Source organism: Grammomys surdaster, unplaced genomic scaffold (genome assembly GCF_004785775.1).
Source record: "Grammomys surdaster isolate TR1022 unplaced genomic scaffold, NIH_TR_1.0 194, whole genome shotgun sequence".
NCBI lineage: Eukaryota > Metazoa > Chordata > Mammalia > Rodentia > Muridae > Grammomys > Grammomys surdaster.
This window is the reverse complement of record NW_021604639.1, coordinates 7,215,171-7,239,155: the sequence shown is the minus strand read 5'-3', so window position 1 is coordinate 7,239,155 and position 23,985 is coordinate 7,215,171. Positions and strand designations below refer to the sequence as shown.

Genomic DNA, 23,985 nt, shown 5'->3' with positions numbered 1-23,985 from the left:
TTTTATTTTATTTTATTTTATTTTATTTTATTTTATTTTATTTTATTTTATATCCTGACTATAGTTTTCCCTCCCTCCTCTCCTCCACGCCCCCTCCATCCACTCCTCCTCCATTCCCCTTCAGAAAAGGGCCGGCCTCGGTGGATATCAACCAGCAATGATATATCATATCAAGTTGTTGTAAGACTAGGCACTTTTTCTTCTATTAAGGCTAGACAAGACAACCCAGTAGAAGGAAAGTGCCCTGAAGGCAGACAACAGAGTCAGAGACAGCTCCTGCTCCCACTGTTAGGAATCCCACAAGACCATCAAGCTACACAACTGTAACAAATGTGCAGAAGGCCTGGATCAGTCCCATGCAGGCTCCCTGGTTGGCAGCTTAGTCTCTGTGAGCCATTGTGAGCCGAGATTAGTTGATTCTGTGGTTGTTCTTTGTGGTGTCCTTGACCCCTCTGACTCCTACGATCTTTCCTCCCCTCTTCTGCAGGATTTCCTAAGCTGTGCTTAATGTTTAGCTGTGGGTCTCTGCATCTGTTTCCATCAGTTTCTGGGTGATGCCTCTCTGATGGCAACTGGGCTAGATGCCAATCATTTCTGTTATGTTTGTTTGTTTGTTTGTTTGTTTTGATGTTGTTGTTTTGTTTTGTTTTGCATTCATGTTTGGTTCTATCGTGAGTCACTGGACTATCCCAGCCTCTGGCTCCTGGTCCTCCAGGCTCCAGGCAGTATCATGGGTGGGTTCCCTCTCATGCCATGGGTCTCAAGCTGGACCAGTCATTGGTTGGCCACTCCCACAATTTCTGTACCATCTTTAACCCGGAAAATCTTGTAGGCATGACAAATTGTAGTTCAAAGGTTTTATGGCTGGGTTAGTGTCCCAATATCAGGAAGTCTTGCCTGGTTATAGGAGATAGCTGGTTCAGGCTTCGTGTCCCCAATTGCTAGGAGTCTTAGCTGGAGTCACCCTCATTGATTCCTGGGAGTTTCCATTGCCCCATATTTCTAGATTGTACAGACACCTGATCCTTCCTGTTCCCTTCACATATCCCCACTCCCATTTATATATATATATATGTATATATATAATTTTTTTTTCAAATTGTAATTTATACTCATTCACACAGGGGTTATAAACACAAAAAGGCAGGACGTGGGGAAGGGGATGACACTGGAGTGTGGGTGTTCAGGGGGAATACAGATATCTTTCAGAACAGGGTATCGGCTGGGTGAAGGTTCAGGGGATAGGTCACTATGACTCTGCCTATGATTCACTTGTCCTTATCTAAGTTGGTATTGTCTGCCAAGGCTACCTATTTACAAGGTCTATGACTCCTCAGGCTGGTAAATTGTCACAAAAACTGCCTGTTTACAATAGCTTATAGCCATCTGTTTCAGTGTTTTATCCACAGAGACCCAAGACTTGGTGTTAGTATACATCTATGACAGGTCTATTGATGATTTTAGGCCTATGGCTGATTTCAGGCCTTCAGTGTGTAAGCAGGGATGCCCCTGACATCTCCTCCCTTCTCTAAGTATAGACGGGCTATGGCGAATCTAATCTTGCAAAGGCAGGGATAGAGGCCTGACCGCCAGTAATTGAAGGGGACGTTGTAATGGCTCTGGTCCCCCTGTCATTGTCCAGTGAGGCATGAGGGCCATACCCTATGTCTTTTTCCTGGAGAGGGGATACTTTTGACATCAACCCCTATGCAGTCAGGCTTGTCCCTCAGGGAACCCAGAGAGATATTTTTAATTTGTATTGATATTCCCTTGCAGTGCCCACTCCCATTTTTTAAAGAAGGCAAATGCTGGGGAAAACTGTAATGTCAGTTTTACAGTTGGCTACAGAGAGACCACTCCCTGAATTTACCCAGAAATCAATCCCCTGGCACCACGTGGCTTCACACCACCAGTTCCCACCCACTCATCCCCTCCTTACCACATGTAATGGTAGGTGGAGACAGGACAGAACAGAGTAATCTGATGGATGCCAGGACTTAGAGATGCCCTCAGACCCTTGCTCCATCCCCTCACGCCCACCTCCTGGTTTCTGTATGAGCTTCATTCCCCTTCTGCCTCCCTTACCTTCTGTTCTGTTAGACTCTTCTCTCCTCTTCCTGTCTTTCTTGTTGCCTCTGTCTCTTGTCCATCTATCTCTGTATCTTCCTGTATCTTTCTAACTAGCCCCCTCTTTCTGTGTCTCTAACCATCCTCCTCACTCTCTCCCTCTCTCTCTGTGTCTCTCTCTGTCTCTCCTCTCTCACTCTGTCTGTGTCTTTCTGTCTGTCTCTCTGTCTCTCTCTGTCTCTCCTCTCTCACTCTGTCTCTCTGTCTCTCTCTGTCTGTGTGTGTGTGTGTCTGTCTGTCTGTCTGTCTATCTGTCTCTCTCTCTCTCTCCTTGTTTCTTCCTCTGTCTCTCTATTTCTCAGTCATTCTCCATGTCCCCCATCATTTGTCTGTCTCTCTCCTTTTGTCTCAGTATCTTTCTGTCTCTCTCTTTCTCTTCCTTCCACTCCTCCATCCTTTTCTCCCTCACTTTCATCCCTCCGTCTCCTTACTGCTACACACACACACACACACACAGACACACACACACACATCTCAATGGGTTTCTGAGGCTCACACTCAGTGGTTGACTTCATCCCTTCTCATTTCCCAGCATGCCATCCTTCCCTACCCTGCAGGGAATGCTGGGAAAGTTGCAGCCCTACCCTCCTCATATCCCACCCCATCACACAGCCTGTCTCCTACCCTGAAATGGTAGGGGTGCAGTGCTGTTGCTTGTGTCTGAGCCTGACCTTCATGCGATCGCTGATGCCACTTGATTTGCATGGCGTCTGTCACAGTGAGATGCACACGATGGCTCTTGATAAATGGCACTTATTGGTAATGATGATGAGGACAAGGCAGTGATGACCATAACAGTGACAGAAATAATACACCCACTCTAAACAGTTCTGTCTGGATCGGGCTAAAGCAACTGGCATAGAAACACTTCCTTGGCATGGAAGTCCTTGTACCTCCTGCACAGCCAGACCCTGAGCAGAAGATGCCGATGTGAGTGCTCATACAGGAGCTATTTCAGAACAGGGCACGTTTGCCACTTTTGAGCAGGAACATATGTTATGCTGATGGTTCAAGACCATAAGCATCTGCAGTGTGCATTATTTGTACAAAGGCTTCACAAAGAGGCAGTCTGCTAATGTATGTGTTCATCTGTTTTCTAGCCTGTAGGAAAACAAAATTTCAACCTAGGGCTTAAATAATGTTCAAAACAGAGGAGCTTCACACACAAGTACAGATGAAATCTTCTCACTGGGTGGATTAGTGACACTCGACGCCCTGGAGAGTGAGGCTGTGAGTACACAGAGGCACAGGAGCCATAGTCTATAAAACACTCTTGAGGAAACACTTGCTGCATATTCAGCCTACAACATATGCTGTACCGCACCCAGTATCACATCATGTTGGAACCAGACAGACCCTTGGGAGATTGTTATTAAATTTTCAAGCACTTTTGAAAATCAGATGTAAAACACAGTCATTATTTAAAAATGAAAAATACACAAACTTCAGCTAAATTATACTAAAATTCATAAATACTCCAAATTTGCCACTTCAGGATTATCTGGCCATCATGTATGCTTTTGGAATTATTTTTAGACCTGCTATGTCCACACAGAAGAACATGATAACATTTTTACAAAGTCATGAACTGCTACCCAAACCAGTGTGTCTCCTGCTGGGTCTGTGCACAGTGACCTCAGGCTGACAGCTCAACATTGGTCAAGACATAGCAGTTAGACCATGAGAACTGGCATAAGCTTCAGGAACAAGCTCTGGGCTGCCTCTGAGGGGCGGAAGCTAAGTGCTACCAGTATATTAAGACTAACAAGTGTAGACAGATTCTAGAAATAACATTCGTCTGTTATCTGTTATTAGGAATCTTCATTCTTTCTTAGAATTTATCCCTCCCTCCAAACCCTAATCTGTGAACAGGGACCTCTGACCCTCTCTCTCTTTCTCATGTGTGTGTGTGTGTGTGTGTGTGTGTGTGTGCCCTCTCTTTCTCATGTATGTCTGTGTGTGTCTGTGAGTGTGTGACTGTGTGTGTGTCTATGTGCGTGTGTCTGTGTGCGTGTGTATACATGTGTTTGCAAGGACACATGCAGATCCTCAATGACATCTCCACTTTTGTTGTTGTTGTTTTTGTTTAAGATAAGATCTCTCACTGAGCCTCAAATTCCTTGACTCAGCTAAACTGACCAGCCAGGGATCCTCCTGTCTCAGCCATCCCCCAATGCTGGCGTTACAGGCACATGCTACCACACCTGGTTTTGTTGTTGTTGTTGTTTTATGTGGGTTCAGGCCCTCAAGTCTGAACCGCAAGCACTTTACCAAGTGAGCAATCCCCCCTCCCCATGTCTTTATCCACACAATACATGCAGCAGCAGCATCACCGCCTGCACAGTCAGGAGGGACAGTGAGAAATGTTAATCAATGAGGAACTGAGGCATTACTCAAGACCATAGAGCTTCAGGTCCCTTTTAGGCAAAGTCCTCAGAGTGCCTTGCTAAGTTGAAAGGGGTGGAAACACTAGCCGGCAGTTGGCAGACACTACCTTGTGTTTGTCCTCATTGCTGATGTGTTGTATGTAACTTTTCTGAGGAGGTGTGAAACTAAACACTGTCTACAAAGGGCTAGCAGCAACACCTGAAAGTGATTTATTCAAGCTCATCCTGTGGGGTGAAATGCATCTGTTACGGTTGCTATGGAGTACAGGAAGCTAAGTCAGCGAACTCCCACCTACCAAATTCCTATTCTGCTATTCTGCATGGGCCTAAATCTACTACAGAACTGACCCAAACCTGAACTGAGAGTGCTACCTAGTATTACAGCAGTAGAGGTAACTATACTCTCAAGCAACATAAGACATAAACAAAACCAGACTCTGGGAAAGATGTTTATATGTGCCCCATCCTTGCCCTTATGAGTGATTCTTCTGCTTTCGGTAAATACTGCCTAACTATGGAAAGAGTGGTGTACCCAGTTTGTTACATGATGGAGTCACTGTGGCCAAGATCCAGAGGGTCAGACTTGCTATGTGACTACACTATCTTCAGGAACCAACTCATTAGTTACTGATCTGAATACTGTTGAGACTGATAGTAAGAAGATATTTGAAACATCATTGGGAGATTCAAGAGGAAGAGAAGAGCCCACGTTCTGGCTCACCGACTGCATCATGTTGAGTCACAGTGACTCTCTCACGGTATCTGTTGGTGTGCATGGAGTCAATGGCTAGTGAATCTTTACTAGTTAAATAATGACTAAAATTTCTTCCTTCTACAGGAAAAATTATAAAACTTTAATATGTACAACGCGATTGAATGTGGTGTAGAAACTAGTGTTTTATTGTGTGTATGGTGGTAACATGGGTGAATGGTGTATCACATGTCCCTGGTGTGTGCGTGTGTTTTCATGGATGTGTACACATGTGGGTGTGTGACTATGAAAAGCGGAGGCAAAGGTCTAATTCTTCCATGCCTCTCTGCCTTATTTTTTAAGACTTGGTGTCTGAACCTAGAGCCCACCAATTCAGCTCACCTGGGTAGGCAGTGAGCCCAAGGATCTGCCTGTCTCTGCCTCTGTGGCACTGGAACTATAGACATGTGCCCTTGTGCCCTTTATGCAGGTTGTTTGTTTGTTTGTTTGTTTGTTTGTTTGTGTGGTTTTTCAAGACAGGGTTTCTCTGTGTAGTCCTGGCTGTCCTGGAACTCACTCTGTAGACCAGGCTGGCCTTGAACTCAGAAATCTGCCTGTCTCTGCCTCCCAAGTGCTGGGATTAAAGGCGTGCGCCACCACCACCCGGCATATGCAGGTTTTTATGTGAGTGCCAAGAAACTGAACGCAGGTCCTTGGGCTTGCATCAAAAGCACTTTTACCAACTGAGCCATCTCCCCAGCACCTGGAAACTAATATTTTTTAAAAATTGTAATCTTCCCACAAAAGCTAAGAACTTATTTGTGCTGTCCATAGGTTTTAGGGAGGTATTTAATATCAAATGAACCTACTGATTTTTCTTTTCAAGAAAATAAGTCTTATCTCCCATGCTGCTTGGAGCCCAGTCCTGCAATATTTAGTAATGTAGAACTGCCTCTCTTAGTAAACGCAGTTGTTTGAGCACTATAAAAAATGAGTCCAGATGACTTTTTCTCACCCCTTACTTCATCTGTTAAGATGAAAACAAACTGATAAAATGGTGTTTTTAATTAAGGTGGAGGAAGCACATCCACTAGACCAACCTGTGGTTCTCTTTGCAAATTCCCTGAGATACTGAGATACTGAACCTGGGCCTGACATATCCAAGGATCCAAACGATTAGCACAGCTGTATCATTTCCCACATGCAGATCAAAATATTACACGGGCTTCTCTGTTTGTGATCAATGGCACCTGCATGATGATACTGCTAAGTAACAACAGCCATTCTTCTGGGTACAAAATTTTATGAGTAAAAATTGATTTCATTTTACAATGCCAGTGGTAAGATCAGTTTTACAGGAAAACAAGGAAATGATTCAGAAAGCTCGAAATTTCTGCAGTGTGTTATCGTGAGCACTGCACAGAAAACCTTTACCTCTAGTTACTTACCAGCTAACGTTCGAAAGTATTCTTCCTTCTGTCTAGAAATTGGGGCTCTCGCTAGAATTCTATCTTTTCTAGCACTCTGTCCTTCCTTCTGTCTGTACAAGTACCAAAATAGACAGTAGTAGCTCTCTTCGTGGACCAAACTCTGATGGTTTTAATTCCTTATCAAGGAATGAGATCCTCACTGGAACATCAACCAATCTCCTTGATGACCCATATCATGATTATTCTTACGAGACCTTAATGCTCCTCTAAGAAGTATCCAATGAATGGATTTCTCTTTCATAATAATACGTTACCACTATACTTCCCATGTATGTGCATGCAGTATCTGCACACAACGTCCACACACACACATAGAAACATACACATAAAAAATAAAGAAATAAAAATAAAAGAAAATTAAGTTAAAACTCTAGAGCTAAACAACATCTTAAACATAAAGGCTGATTCACAAACTCTTGTGTAGGAAGAATTACCTCCCTTGTGAGTGACAGAATTTCACAGAAAACTGAATTAAATCTCTGGCCTAAGTGTTCCTATAATCAAAACACTTGGAAGGCTGGACCAAGATGATCTCAAGATCGAGGCCATGCTGACCTATATAAGGAGACTCTATTCCATGGAATCAAGGACTAGGATTATAGCTCAGTGATAGATATTCAGGCTTTGAGTCCCATCCCAATAATAATAATAATTAATAATAATAATAGCTTTTAAATTTTACCAGGTAAAAGAGGATGACTCAGTCAATAAAGTATCAAGGCATATACATTTGCATTGTATCCTTATTTCTCTACAATATGAGACAGGAGATTACCCTAATTTTGCGACAATCCTAGGCTATATAGGGAGTTCAAGGCCAACCAGGACTATGGAGTGAGAGCCTGTCTCAAGAAAAGGGAAATACCATAGAGAAATATTAGGAAAATATAAAGAAATATCAGCTGGTATCCCAATTGTCACTGTTGCTATAGTCCTGTTAATCTTTTTTTAACTCACATTTTTTTTCCTACAACTAAGATTTTTTTTAATGATTTTTTAGAAATTGGCTTACAAACTGTTGCTCAAAACTACAACCCCGGCCCCTTGTTAAGATAACCAGCACTGTACCATGAATGTATTACTGCTAATAATTATGCCGTCAGCTGCTTCCATCCCTGTTGCTGGATGCCTGCAGTGTTTCCAGGTCATTGCTACTATGAGGAACACTCCCAAAAGACTCTCTGTGCAAACGCTTTGTTCTAGAGCTCAGCTCTGAACAAATGTAGGATCTGTACAGGAGGGGTAAACAACGGCTTCCATTAAAAGGCCAAAGGACAAGATGGAATCCCCTGGGATGTAGGCAGTTGAATAGACACCTCTAAAGATGTGTGTCATCCCAGAACCTATGACTCCAACCTCATATGGCAGAATTAAGTTGGGCAGAGTAATGGAAGCATGTACCCTACCTCAGATGGCTTCTAGATGCAACCACATGTGTCCTTGTGAAGGCGAGAGAGAGAAACTATGGGGACAGGCACATGAAAGTGCACATGGCAGAAAGCAGAGTTTGGAGTGATGTGGACACAACCCAAGAGCATCAACAGCAATCTCCAGCAGCAGGAATTTTGAGGGTGGAGCCTCCCCAGAGCCTCCAGGGGAAGTATAGCCAGGCAGGTTCACAGCTTGATTTCTGACCTCTGGTCTCCAGAACCATAAGAGATGTGTTTCTGCTGTTTGGGGCCATGTTGAAGCAGTCGTGTGTTATACATCAGGAGAAAAGTTACTTATGTAGCTTAACTCTGGAAAATCATGAAGCTAGATAAAAATTACAGCAAAGTGTGCTCCCAAAATCCCAGCTCTAACAGCATCCTTAAAGACTGAGTGGATCTATAGAACATGGATTATTTCACCTCCTCAATTAAAATTGACTTTCAGAACCACAAAATTAAAGCTGAGTAGCAAGTCACCAACCAACAATAGCCCGTGGATAGAGGAACAGGTGACAGTAGCTGTAGCCATGGCCACATCCCTGTCTACGTGGTTTGTTTTTATACTCTGAGCAGCTGCTCTCACAGGGAAAAGCCACAGGCTCCTTAAAAAATGGGGAAACCAGAGCAGAAGTTGAATAGCATATACAAATCTAAATCTTCTGGAACTAATGTCCCTTTAGATATGGCTTCTGATTTTAAGTACCTGGACCTGATTATTGATTACAACGTCTCTTTAAATAAAGGAATTAAAACTTTCTCCATTAAAAAAAGAAGAACTGTTTTTCAAAAAATGATAGCTGCTTTCTGAAGAAGCAGATGCCCAGAAAGGGATGCTCGCCCTCAAAGTAAAGACCTGTTGTTCCACATTGTCTCAAAGCTGCTCCTTCTCTGCACCTAGGACTCTAGGGGAAAGTTCTGACTTCCTTCCTTCTTAATTTGTTGGCAGACTCCTCACCTGCACCACATTACAAACTCCATAGAATTACAAAGAGGATGGTGTACTATTTTCTCATCTCAGTTTTTTTGTGAGGGGTGTAGTACTGAAGATTCGATCTAGGGTTCCATGCATACAAAACAAGTACTCTATCACTGAATCACACTCCTAGCCTTTCCCAACTCCTTTTTGAGACAGGGTTTCCCCCAAGTAGCCTAGGATGGCCCTGGAACTTCCTAGCCAGCCCAGTTGGCCTTGAGCTCATGGTAGTCCTGCATCAATCTCCCAAAAGGTTAAGACTAACATCACACACAACTCTGCTCACCTCAAAGACTTTCTACCATTATTTCACTTGGAGCTCTGGTGATTTTTATAACAGCTTTTAAGAAAGTCTTGTACAATCTCTCATGATGAAAACAGAGTGATCAAGTGGATGATACTTATCAAATACAGAAGCAACTGCAACAGATCAAAGACCCTGTGACATCTGCCAGCCCTGTTACTAGTGCAAACACCCACTGAAGTGGCCAGAATGGCCAGATTAGTACCCCCAGAGACAGACACAGGTGTCTGCCAGCCTCCCAGATTCTTCTCAGAGGTGTGGAAACAGCAGAGGGCTGAGAATCCAGTTCTACAAAAGAAACATGGCTATCTAGATCAGTGAGTAAGAATACCATGGTTATGGAAAGAAAACAAGAGAAGTGGGCCAGCAGAATCTGAAACAGTCCTAGAATCCTGATGAATGTCTGGGGAGAGGCATTGTGCAGGCAGCCAGTTGGATACATCCACGTGGGAGGAGGTACACAAAGCCAGAGAGCAGGGGAGGTACTCAAAAGTAGCCCTTGCCGGGGATAGGCATTCAGGCAAGCAGTGTAATTATGATATCTTTGCTTTCTGTGGATATACTGTGATTTATTAAGTCAGGTCTATACTAAATGATAGCCTATTTCTAGTCTTCTTTTGTCTTCTTTAGTTTGTTTTATATTTATGACAAATCTGTAAAGACTATCCTGATACATATACCCTGGTACTTTTATAAAGCGTAACCATGGGATGAGCTCTTACAAGTCTAGTTATTGATTCAAAGGGTTATCATTCTTCTTTACCTATTTAAAAAAAAAGTAGAACATGGTTAATCAACTAGAAATGGATTGGCCAAGATACTCTGGATTTGTCTTATTACCTGTCTTCATAAAAGTGGAGGGAAGGTGGTGTGACACATAGGAAATATGGGAAGAAAACAAGTATTAACCCCCCAAATGGATGTAAAATTGATTTTCCACGGTCTCTCAGTGCATTGGAAAGCACACAGTATTAGTGTGGCCATGTGACAATGGAGACAGGCAGGCGTCAGACTTTAGCATCAATAGAATCACCTGGAAGACCTGTTAAAACACAACTGCTAGACTCCTCTCCCAAGGTCCTAATTTGGTGAGTCTGGCATGGAGCCTGAGAGTATGTGCTTCAATCAAGTGCCCAGCCTTGTCTGTGTCACTAAGATACCACACTCAGAGGATCACTGAGCAGACTATTGCTCAAAGCATCAAAAAGTGGTTCAGGATGGCCCAAATGACCAGAGGCTGGATGTGCATTTTATCTGACTTTTTTTACTCCAAAATTTTTATTAACTACTCAGATGCTACAACTTCAGCACTGAATGACTTTGGCAAAAAATAGATGAATAAATAAACAAACAAACAAAAACAGGTTTGCCCAGACTCACCCCAACCAAACAGATAAGAATGTATTTGTGCTGGTTAGTTTATGACTGCTTAACAAATTAGAGTCACCTGGGGTAAGGGAACCTCAATTAAGGGATTAATCTGAGTCAGACTGGCCTAGAGGCAAGTGTTTGGGGTGTTTTCTTGATTAATGATTGATAGGAGAGTGCCCACCCTACTTGGGTAGTAGTACCATTGGGACAAGTGGTCCTGGGTCCTGTAAGAAAAGTACCTGAGCCAGCCATGAGGAGCAAGCCAGTAAGTTGCACTCCTCCACACCTCTGCTTCAGTTCCTGTCTCCAGGTTCCTGCCTGGAGTCCCTACCCCGGCTTCCCTCAGAGATGTGGTATATACTTGGGGTTGTAAGATGAAATAAATGCTTTCCTCAACAAGTTGCTTTTGACCATGTTTTTTAATCACAACAGTAGAAAGCAAGCTAGTACATGATCCAGAATGTTCTTAAAGCTTTGGGCTGATCCAGGATACAGGCTAAGTTGAAGACCATGATTCCACCATAGCTTCTGAGTATCACCTACAGAATGTGACTTCTTGGATTCCCTCAGTGTGACTCTCACTGGCTTCAGAAAGAACATGGGAAAATTTTGTCATTGGTGTGATGTTTTGTTCAGAAAACAGACTCACAGAATAAAGTAGACATGGGTATCTATGGAACTACCTCATGGTGCACACTTACAATTCTAAAAAGCTGTTTCTTTTTGCCAGGACCACATCAAGATGGTATAAATAACAGGCAGAAAAAGAAAATAGCCAAAATACACATCACCAATGGATGTTGTCTGTCTAAGCTTCAAGGTACACACCTGTGGGGAGGATCTCGTGCAAAAGGCTCATCATTTTCTCCCTAACTTGGAGGTCACAGTTCAAATTCAGCTAGGAGATGATATCTCTTGCCTAAAGAAAGGCAGCCTTTTCTAAAATCTCTCCTTACTTACCAGTGGTATTTCTGTGATTGACAAACAGACAAAAAAAATATATTTACTTAGGGATTATCTATATTGAAAACTAGGCATAGGATTTCTGTCTCTGTCAACATTACAGGCATATCAGCTATTTGAACAAAAGGAGAGATATTTTTCCATTCAATCTTGAATGCTGAGGATTCTCCAGTTCATATTCAGAGAGACATTTGGTTTTATTGATCATGTTAGCCGAATTCGTTTAAACTCCTATAGTCAGGCAAAGAGGAGGTTGATTTTTCTTTTTATTGTAAAGGTTACTAGAAGGAACCAAATATAGAAATTATTTGTCTTTCGACAATCCAGTGGAGTCAGAACCACTCAAATGTGTTCCACAAGTTTTGTTCAAAGCCAATACTTTGATGGTCTCAAGAATTACTATATCCCATCTAGGGAATTCGCATTTTATTGTCTGAAGTTTAGCTTATTTGAAGAAGATGTATTGTTATTAATGGAGATCTGTGTATTATTCTGCTTTAAATGGATAGGAAAGTTCTACATTTTATCTACAGTCTGAAGGTTGCAAGTTCCACTCTCCCCATCTATAGCCCAGAGCCCTTTGCTTTGTATAGTTAGCTCTTGACAGTCTTTCTGAGCATCCTTTTGAACCAACCTTTCCTTGGCGTACTTTTTCACTATCTTCAAACTTGAAAAGAATATGTCTAAAGCACTACACAGTAGCAATTCTGTTAAATTCTGTTTGTTTGTTTGTGTGGGGGAGGCTAATTTTTTTGTATCAAGCAGAGTCTTTCCTGGGATGGCCTCCAACTCACTATTCTCCTGCCTCCATTTCTCAAGTACTGGGTCTACTGGAATATGCAATCAATCTTGGCATTCTCACCTTTAAAAAAAATATTTACTACATTTTTTAATTGTGAGATATCACATGCCATGCTGAACATATGGAGGCCAGTGGACAACTTTCTTTCTAATATTGGGGTTCTAGGGATTAAACTCAGGTCTTCAGATTTGGCAGTAGGTACCTACAGCTACCCACTGATCCATCTTGTTATACCTCTTCTTGGCTTCTCAGTTTTTATCTCATTTATCTTTTTTGTTTGTTTTGATTTGAGTTTTCTGGTGTGTGTGTGTGTGTGTGTGTGTGTGCACGCGTGCATGTGCACATGCACACGCACTTTATGTTTGATGGAAAGAACATGAGGGTGGGTGGATATGGAGAGAATCTAGGAGGAGTTGAGAGGGAGGAACATAATGTTGTATTTAAAAATAATAATAAAATAAATAAATAATGCAACGTCAAAAGACAAGAGAATGAACCAAATTCCCCATGTACAACTCAAAACCACCAACACTGTTCCTCCTAGGAAGAGTTCCCATATCAGTAGACTCCTCTCTTGAGTTTTATAGACATTCTGTAACTCATCAATGAAGAGTAGTGTCATTAGAGGATCCATGGTGGGTGTGCCTTATTGTAGTGAAAATTCAGCATGAAGCAGAAACGTTACAGCCAAAAGACATCAGGAATGAGGACATGTGCTTCTTCCAGACATGCCCTTTCTCTCATCGCATTCTGATACTTACACTTGGATAAAGTGCATGTATCTGAAGACAGCACTTTCTTTGCTGAGAAGACTAATGTGACTTCTAGAAACTGACCACAGTATTTTTAAATGAAGTTATGCAAATCTGATAGCCTAAAGTAAATGTTTCATAAAACCAATGACTGTTTAAATCGTGGGACTAAATTGTTTGTATATAAATATTACCTTTTATATTCCATTTGAGTTTTATGTAGATGAACACATTACTTTAATGACCTGCATTTACAGAGGGAGACTGGGAGAGTGGCTCCCTGAAATCCTTGCCAGCCAGATGGCTGCCTTTTCTTGCATGAGATTAAAAGATGTTTCTCATTCACCACGATGCTTCCGAGGCAGATTAATATCGCCAGCTAAATTGCTTGTGTTTTTGGAATAAAATTTAAAGAGAACTTTTTAGAGCAATTGGTGTCACCGGTTCTCAGAGCAGATTGCTCTCCAGGTAGAGACGCATTCGGTAATTAATGGAAAGAATTCTGTGTTAATTGACTGCTTCGGGAAGAAAGATATAATGACTCCTTATTAATCATCAAAAGAGATGTACAGCATGGAGGCCCCACAATAATTGCTCCAACAGTGGAGAAATGTTAATTAATGAAAAAGAACAATGATGTAAGAAATTAGCTACATAATGCCTGCCTCCAATAGTGGTTGCATTCGAAACACAGCAGGGTGGAAACCACATTAGGTAGTAGATACACAGAACTTTGTACCCCGAATTTAGGTCGGAGGGCAAAAAAAAAAAAAACTTATCACAGTACTTTCTCTGCTTGAAGAAATAAGAACATTCATCCAGAGCTATATTTATTTCAAAGAAAGAGCCCTTGTCAATCATCTCTGATCTAGGATTTTTTAAAATTAAAAAATTCCCAATCCAAAACAAAGTCATTTATTAATGCTCTTTAATTTCAATACAGTAGGTCATTCTGAGTGCTAAGGACAAAGGGTATGGAAGACAGTTGCTTTTCTCCAAATGGAAATCAGCAAATTCAGTTTCTGGACCTATCCCAGATGGAATATAAGGGGGAAAAAACTTCAAATTCACTTCTTTTAAAGAGTCTGATTTTAATCTCTGGGAGAATAGTGATTCCTGTCTCTCTAACAACTCGGTTTTCCAGAAAGGGAAGTCGAGCTTAAGGAACACAAAGACACTATCAGAGCTCAGTCCTAGGTCCTTAGAGTCTAACAGAATCATCAGTGGCCACCCTGATAACTTGCTGCTGAGACGTTCCCAGGCCATTACTCCCCAGGCTGAAAACAGAGACACTTCAAAGAGCAGACAGCTGAAGGAGAGAATGATACTAACATCTCTTACAAGTCCAGCTCCCTGAGTGTCCCAGGAGCTGCCAGTGCTGCATCCCCAGCAGGCACAGCTCCCAGCACTGCATCCCCAGCAGGCACAGCTCCCAGCACTGCACCCTCAGCAGGCACAGCTCCCAAGACTGCATCCCCAGCAGGCACAGCTCCTAGCACTGCACCCCCAGCAGGCACAGCTGCCAGCACTGCATCCCCAGCAGGCTCAGGAATCCCACTGACTTCACCCTTGCTTTTCCTTCTAGCTGGAATGTACTGGGACTCCAAGGCGCTCTCCTCTGTCACTTCATCGAGCCTGTGTACCTCCACAGCATCATTGTGGGAAGTCTGCACCACACGGGCCACCTTGCACGGGTCATGAGCCACAGGATGGAGGGCATCGGCCAGCTCCCTGCCTCATACCGACAAAATAGGCCTCTCCTTAGTGGTAAGAGACCTGCACCCCACCGCCTTGTCCTCAGGCTGCTGAACACAGGCCCCATGGTTGCAACTCTTATCTGGTTGCATTCACTTTGGCAATGATAATTTCAAACTTAATGAGTAAAGTAACAACAATGAAAAAAACTTAAAATGGACCAATAGTGTGTGTGTGTGTGTGTGTGTGTGTGTGCACACACGCATACTCACATGTATAAAGATCACAGAATATCTGATAATGTGTTAAACAACACTTTAGCAGGAATTCAGGTGGGACCTAGCACATCACACATCTGTATCTTGTTTTCACTGCAGTAATTTATAGTGAATTGTAATCCCTGGTAATAGAATAAGGCTTAAAAGGCCCCCAACACCTGTTTTAGATATCCCTGGTGTTTGAGAACCTGAGTTCAAATCCCCAGAACTCACATAAAAAAACTGAGTGTATTGAATGTGGTAGTAGTGTACATCCCAGCACTCTTTGGGGGTAATGGAAGCCAGAGACAACAGCTTCACCGGACAGAAGGTCACTGGCCAATTAGCCTAATATATATATATATATGAAAAAAGAGACCTAATCTCATACAAGGTGAAAAGCAGAGACTAATACTCAAGATTGTCCTCTGACTCCCATACTCCCACTGTAACACACAAACACACACCGAGAGAGGCAGGAGAGGGAAGTGTCAGCCAGTCCCCAGGTCACCTGCAGTATATCTGCAGAACCTAGAAGGGCACCCTCTGTTGCAGGACTAGCTGGGACCTCATCTGGGAGGCAAGCCCTAAGACACCACACCTTCCCACAAGCCTAGGTGCCTTTAGGGAGCCCAGACATGCCAATCCACCTGGCAACAGCTGGTTGCAAGAGTCATAGGTCACAAAGCTTTAGACACACTGGAAGGTGTGAACTTTTGTGTCTCATAGAAAGGACCCAACGAGAAATCTCCATGGGTTTGGAAAAGTGATATTTATATACTGGTACCAGCCTTCTGTATTAATCATAAACTTCCAGGCTTGTAGGAGCTAACCAAAGCAGAAAGAAGAAGCATGTGAACTTTAATCATGTCCTGTTAGCCTTGTAATGAGAACCTGGTAGAAAACTCTAGGTCTTTACGTGAGTTCCCTTTTGCTTCGGGTGAGTTCTCTTGAGAAACTACTTGTGGCAAAATCAGGCAGATGCACTGAGAAGCAGCAGAACTCTCTGTGAAAAGCAAGCCAGGGCTCTGCTCCAGGAGCTAGGGACAAGCACTCGTGGGCTTGGCTGGTTTACTCTCAGCCTATGCTGAGAATGGTATGAATAGGAAGTATCTTCCATAGGTCCATGGGTTTTAATACTTAGTCTAGCTGCTGTGAAGCTCTTAGGAGGTGAAGGCTTGGTAGAGGAAGTAGGTCAGTGGAGCAGGCCTAGGGGAAGTAGGTCACTGGAGCAGACCTAGATGTTTTATGGCCTTGCTTTCTGTTTGCTCTACCTCCTGACTACTTGTAAAAAATGCAGGTAGTCTCTTAGGCTCCTCCATGATAGATTGTCTCTCCTCAAATTATAAGCCAATGTAAACTCTTCTTCCCTTAAGTTGCTTCTGTCAAGTAATTTGGTCACAGTAATAAGAGAAGTTTAATACAGCCAGTATCTAAGAAAGAATAAAAACAGTAAAACAAAGTAGTTGTTGATATATATGTATGTGTGTGTGTGTATATATGCGTGTATGTATTTGTGTATGTATGTACATATGTGTGTATATATGTATGTACATATCTACATGTCTGACTGTGTTTGTATGTTTGTGTGTATCGGTGTGTGTGTATCTGTGTGTTGCAATTGGGCCTAAGATTTTTTTCCCAGAATTTTAAAACTGTTCCACACTATAAGATCAGGTGTGAAAAGGGGGCCTCATAGGAGCAGCTATGGGAAAGAAATGAAATAATTCATGCAGAGCACAGGAGGATGCTAAGCAAATTCTTAAGATGCCAGCCATCACAGAAATGAATCTCTTTATTCGTCTATCCTACAATGTTGGCCATTTAAAAGTTATGTAAAATAAGATCACAGATTTAAGAAGTTAAAACAGGCAGGGCAGGAAAGGAGCCCCCTCCGTATGTCACCAACTAGTCACTTGTTCCTTTCCGTATTAAAACCCCAGGCATTTTAGACAACATCTAAGCTCTTAGGGTCCTTTGTAAGACTTACCTTCCTTTTAGCAGTGAACAGAGTTCGTGACATCAGACAGCACCACAATCCTAGCACATGATGCTGAGTGTGGTGACACACACCTGTCATTTGAGTGATCAGAAAAGTGAGGGAGGCTCCTGGGTTTGATGTATAGTGAATTACAGACTAGAATTACAGACAAGCCAGACATACATAGAGAGACTGGTGTCACTCTGTGTTCAAAGGCACAGGATTTATTAGACTCTTGCTAGATCTTGGGGTTCCAAGTGTGCAGCAGCTAAGGAGAACTTGTACTGAAATACTGGCAAGTTTTGGCAAGGCTATCTGGAAAAGGTTGGCACTGTTTAATCCAGGAATGTCAAATAGTTGTTTGTATCCAGATTTTCCCTTATTTCACTGTAACACAAGGTCGACTATTGTGAAAGGAATGATATTTCATCTCCATCCTGAGGGCTGAGGTAATATCAATACTAAAGGCTGGATTTGCGCACAGGCAGTGGGAAGCCTACCCTCTCAGCTTACTACATCACCCTGTACCCCTACTATTGTTCCCAGACCATTGGCTGTCTCCTTTACTCTCGACATCAAATGTGCGATGGGTCTTAATCACTAGCTAGTCAGCGGTATCCATAATGGGTTGAGTTTTAGTTCACCTGAAAAGTCCAAGCTATAAAGGCTGCCTTTGGGTTCAACCTAGGCTACAGAATCCATCACTCTAACTATAACAGCTCTTGAGAAATGAACAACCTAAAGGTGGTATTCATGGGGTCAGAAAGGAAGTGAGTAGAGGGGTATGATCTGAGTGGTACAACTGTTATAAAGTTGAGAAGTGTCCCGAGAGTGGCAACATCATTTAGAGAAATCTGATGACACTTCTTTAACAGACGCCCCCTCTCTCTGTACTGACTTTACGACATCATTTTGGATCATCTCATTCAGTCTTCATGCCAACCAAAAGCAAATACGAGTCACTCCATTTCTTTTAAGTGTCAAAGGAAGGCAAGGAAGCCACTTCAGTCAGTACAATGTTTGTCTTGCAGGCCCGAGGACCTGTGTTCAAGCTCTAGGACCCACACTAAAAGGCCTGCAATTGCGACTCCATGGCCAGGTGGTCTGGCCTACTTAGACATGGAGGTCACTGAGAAACTCTGTCTTAGAAGGTAGATGCTGACCCTAAAGAACAATACTGAACGTTACCTATGGCCTCCACATACATGCACATGCCAGCCTTCATACCAACGAGCACATAGTAATTAACTTGGAAAGAGACTCATGTAAATGCGATATACTCCTTAAGATGCTCTATTTAACCAAAAGAAGCAAGAACTTAAACTCAAGTCCAGTTGGCTTAAATTTTACATTCTTCTAATATATCAGATTACATCCTGTGACATCGCAGAACAGTGCAGTTCCTAGATGCCTATTTAACACACACACATACACACATAAAAACTAATAATGTGAAACAAGCCTAGCTAAAGAGGAAGCAACGACTAACTACTGGAGAGGGGGTGTGGGGGCATCGAGCCAGTGCACTGGAGTGTGTCCAAAACTCTTAGCTGCCTGCTGCTCTCAGCACCTCATGCAGCACTGAAGACTTGCCTGCCACTAAGCACAGACATGAAGGATTTGCCTTGAGGTCTAGAAAATTATATTTATTTTTTAAATGGCCAATAATTTCAGCAATTCTAAGAAAATGCTACTTGGGGGAGCACACTCTTTCTCTTTCTTGCTTCCATTCTTCCTTGCTTTTCTTTATCCTGTCTTGTCTTAAAGTGACCAAGGACTCGCTCTAACTAAGCACCAAACGTAGTTCAAGACAAGATTGGGGAGCGAGGGGGGGAGGGGAAGCTGGATTGGAAGCATAAGTCAATATCTCCACACTAGATGTCCCCAAATTATGGCATGGTTCTTGGACTTATTGTAAGTTAAATTTATTGTAGGTTTTAAAGAGAGACAGACACTTCTCATTACATTCTATTTTTCTGTGCTCCTAACTCCTTGAGTACTCCTCATTCTTCTGTATTTATCTGAGAGTGAGCAAAAAAAAAAAAAAAATGATTTAGGGATGGGGCAGATGGCTCATCAGTTCTGAGTGCTATGCTCCTCTTGCATGCAACCTTAGTTTGGTTACCGGCAACTTACAATGTCCTATAACTCCAGCTACAAAGGATTCAGTGCCCTCTCCTGATTTCTGTGGGCACCTGATTCACATACACGTACCCACACAGAGAAATGCACACAATGTTAGATTTAGTCTTTTGAACAGCTATTTAAAATTAATAAATACTAAGAAAGGGAAAATACAATACCAACCCTCTGTCAAGATAGTGGTCTTTGTTCATCCTCTGGGAACCTGGACATTCCTTCTTGGACATCAGTCTCTTATCTGTGCTCTTTATAAATGGCATGTCCATCTGGGACATAGCAACATAAATAAAATGACAACTTTTAATTGTTGTTCCTGTAGAGTTGGCTCAGCAGGTACTTGCTCCACAAGCAAAGGGACCTACATTCAGGTGTCCAACACCAACATACAAGTCAAGCATAGCAGCATGCCTATAAGTCCAACACTAGGAAGGGCATAGTCAGATAGATCCCTGGAGCTCACTGGTCAGCCAGTCTTGACAGAATGGTCAGATTCAGGTTCACTGGAAAGTCCTTGTCTCAAAAAATTAAAATGAAGGGCCACAAGATGGCTCAAGGGTGTAAAGCAATTGTCACACAAGCCTGACAACCCAAGTTGGATCCCCAAAATCTGGGTTGAATAAAAGCTTACATATACCATGCATCAGCAGAACTGAGAGGAACCCAGGACCTCTGATTGGCTTAAGGTATAGCCTAACCCCTGAGATACTATGTCCTCTCCCCGAGCCCATGGGGCAATGTCTCCCCCTCTAGCAGTGTGGTCCGACTAAACCTGTCATCCTGTACTTATGTAGAATATGGTTCTCCTTACTATAAAGATGCAAATTGAGCTAAATCTTGATATCTCCACGCCTGCTCAGAACCTTAAGCAGCAACTTCATTGCCTTTTGATGGGCATTTGAAAATGAATCATGCAAATTTTGAAAAGAAATCATCCTAATTTCTTGAAGAAGGAAAAAAAAAAAAAAACAAGAGTGGGGGAGGAGAAAGTCGGGCCTGAGGATAATAATAAAAAACATACTCAAACAAGCAAATGAGTTTCCCTCAGGTCAGTTTGCAGAGTTGCCCTAAAAGGTGAAGCTCACACATTAGTAGAAAGAAGCCCTGCAATTTAGATACAGCTAAATCAGTTCTGGGTTAAAAAGAATCAACCAAGCTGAAAAGGATACCCTCATTGCCACAGACACAGGGTGCATATTAATGGATCAAAGTCAAGCTTGAAGTATTCTGCATAAGGCAAGCTAACCTGAAGTCAACTTCAGGACCAGAAGCCTGTGAGCATGCTAAGGCTGGGCCAAATCCTGAGTCCTTCGTGGGAAGAAAAATTCATCATTACTTGAAACAGCCACCCTAAAGAAGGCTGCCATTGTGAATTCTGCCTTCTTGTGAACTCAATAAGACAAAAACAAAGCATGAGAGTAATAACTAATAAAAATCTATACTTGGAATATTTGTATTTTTAGAAAAACAAAGTGCCACAAAATAGAAAGTGACTTTGACAACTTGTTTCTACCAAGCTGAAGATATATGCTTCCTGATGCTTTCAACATCAAGATGAACTTTTTTCCCATCAAGTAAAAATATCGCAGTAGAATGAAGGTGTCTAGACAGCATAGCTGTGCATTTGAATGAGACATGTCCCCCATAGTGTCATTATTTGAACAATTGGTCCCAGTTGATGGCATTGTTTGAGTATGCTGTGGAGTGTTTACAGTGTGGGACCTTGCTGTAGGAAGTACGTCCTTGAGTGTGGGCTTTGGGAGTTTATAGCCTGGCCCTGCTTTTGGCCCTCCCTTCCCTCTTCTCTTCCCCCTACCCCCTTTCTGGTCCCTGAGTTAGTTTGAGCAGTCAGCTTCCTGCCCCTGTCTCTGTTGACCACCATCCCCACCATGATAGACTCTGTCCCTCTGGAGCTATAGACCAGAATAAACCCTTTCTTCCTGAAGATGCTTTTGCCAGGGTATTTTATCACAGCAAAAGAAAAATAACCAATACAATAGTCAAACTCTTTCTTTATGATAGTAGTATATTTAACAGATGTGTTTATGCTTCTCTCTCTCTCTCTCTCTCTCTCTCTCTCTCTCTCTCTCTCTCTCTCTCTCTGTGTGTGTGTGTGTGTGTGTGTGTGTGTGTGTGTGTAAGCACACTTGTGGAAGTCAGAGGATGGCCCATGAGAGTGTTTTGTCCCCTTCTACTCTTCGACTGTACGGGTCTCTGAGATTGAACTCTGGAGGTCTGGGAGCAGATATCTTTAACCACTGAGCCAGCTCACCAGCCCAAGATGTGGTTTGTAACTTGACATTTTTAAGCCCACACTGAAAATAAATTATTTTTATAACACACAGCAAGGTTATAGCAATGATCAGGAGATCTGAATCCATAGACAGGTCAGAGAATTGATCACTAGACCTGTATGTTGAAGACCACTGTTTTAGCTTGTTGCGATGAACACTGGCACATTTCTTAAAGAAATAGAGAGCATTGGCTCTCTTTCTTCCTGGTACTGACTGTCCTGAAGAAGTGAAAAATTATAGCAATCCTATCCAGAAGAGAAGGTTTAGAGATTGTGCTTCCTGACAACGTAGTCAGAAGCTTGATGTGCACTAAAATCTTCACCAACAATAGGCTAAGTTTTACCCTCTTCTATTTGCTTTTCATACTGTGGATACCGAAAGGCATCCATGTTCCTACTTTGGCATGAGTGTACACTGTGTTTAAGAATCTTATGTGGAATCCTAGTCTTCTCAAATCTAAGGGAAATTTAGTGATGATAAATTATATTTTGCAAAATAATTTGTAAGTTATTCTTATAATAACTTATAAGCAAGTATTTTTTTATCTAGCTATTAATTTGTAGTATCATTTTATATTACAACAAATTTAAGTATATGATGTAGTAACTGACAAACTTCCATAGATATTATCTGTAAACACGTCCTTTTTTTTTAAAGTGTTGGAGGTATACAAGCCATTGGTTCCTCACACACTCAGCGCTTCCCTTCCCCAAGGCTTTCTCCTAGGCAGCCTCAGAAGTTGGTTGAGTCCCTTCCAGTGCCTCAAGAGGGCTCCAGGCCATTTTTTTGACTCTCTGCTAGGCATTATCTATGAAATGTATGTGATAATCGACAAGCTCTCAGGGTGTCCTTCATCTGGTGGTGACTGGCTCCAAAGCTTAAATTGTGAAGCGAAGTCCTTGTCCACGCCTCACTTCCGGTTCCCCGGGAGCAGAGAGCCCAGGCATAGATTGCCTTCCCATGTTCATCTTGTACTTAGGAACTCTACATAGCTAGTTCCAGGCCAGCCAGGGCTTCATAATTTAACTATCTGAAAAAAGGGGCGAGGAGCATAAAAAAAATCGAAACCAAGGCACAGGGGCAAAGTGAGGAAAACCACCCGAGGAAAAAGATATGGAATGGTCTGTGGAAACACCTTCCAGAAAGAATGAAAAATTTCTCTATCAGCAAGATCTTTGTCTTTTTTGGGTTTTTGTTTTTGTTTTTGTTTTCTTGTAGGTTAACCAAGGTTGTGGGGATAGGTGCCTGTGTGGCTGTGTTCTAGGTTTCCTTTTTGACATTTCTTTTTGGATCAGAGATCCCGTTAAACCAAACAGATTTGGTTGTTTTGTCTTCTTGCAAGAGGGAGTATTGGGGGGAAGGGGAGTGGAGACACGGCCCTGAGGTTGAGCACACATTTCCAGAGAACTGGAGTTGGCTCCCAGCACCCAACTCCCAACCCTAGTTCCTCATAGGTTCTATGGATTCAAACTCCATAGAAGTCATGCTTGCACAACGAATGCTTGTGCCCACTCGGCCATCTTCCCAGCCGCCTTGGTTTATTTTTTAAATACACAGAGAACTTGTTTAGACAAAACCTCACCACCCAATGTACCAACTGCCCACCCTCACTCAGTCCCATCATATTCTGTAGGCTCTGCAGCACATATCATAGATTTCTCACCAAATATGCTCTATTAAGACAAAAGAGTATCTAAAAAACTACTGACGATTGTGATAGTGTTTGTGTTAATGATAAAAAATAAAATGACATTAATATGATAAATTTACCAATTTTGTTTTCATTAGAAGTGTGTGTGTGTGTGTGTGTGTGTGTGTGTGTGTATAAGAGAGAGAGAGAGAGAAAGAGAGAGAGAGAGAGAGACTGTGTGTCTGTGTATGTCTCTGTCTCTGTGTGTGTGTCTCTCTCTGTCTCTGTGTGTATATGAAAGAGAAAGAGAGTGTGAATGTGTCTGTGTGTGTGTGTATGTTATGTGTCTGTGTGTGTCTCTGTGTGTATGTGTGTGTGTCTGTGTCTATGTCTGTGTATGTGTCTGTCTGTGTGTGTGTGTGTGTCTGTATATGTGTCTGTGTGTGTCTGTGTGTGTCTGTCTCTGTGTGTGTGTGTGTCTGTGTGTGTCTGTCTCTGTCTGTCTCTGTCTGTGTGTGTCTGTGTATGTGTCTGTGTGTGTCTGTGTGTGTCTGTCTCTGTGTGTGTGTCTGTGTCTGTGTATGTGTCTGTGTGTGTCTGTGTGTGTCTGTCTCTGTGTGTGTGTGTGTCTGTGTCTGTGTATGTGTCTGTGTGTCTGTGTGTGTCTGTCTCTGTGTGTGTCTGTCTCTGTGTGTGTGT

The 23,985-nt window shown here is 42.4% G+C and overlaps 1 protein-coding gene across 1 annotated transcript in view; it reads left to right on the top strand.

The window, feature by feature from the left end:
• Positions 1-23,985, top strand: part of Adarb2 (adenosine deaminase RNA specific B2 (inactive)) — a 530,291-nt gene that overhangs the window by 493,461 nt on the left and 12,845 nt on the right. The window contains exon 8 of the mRNA XM_028769889.1: positions 14,876-15,057. Coding sequence (XP_028625722.1) covers positions 14,876-15,057 — 182 coding nt within the window. The remainder of the gene's footprint in view (positions 1-14,875; positions 15,058-23,985) is intronic.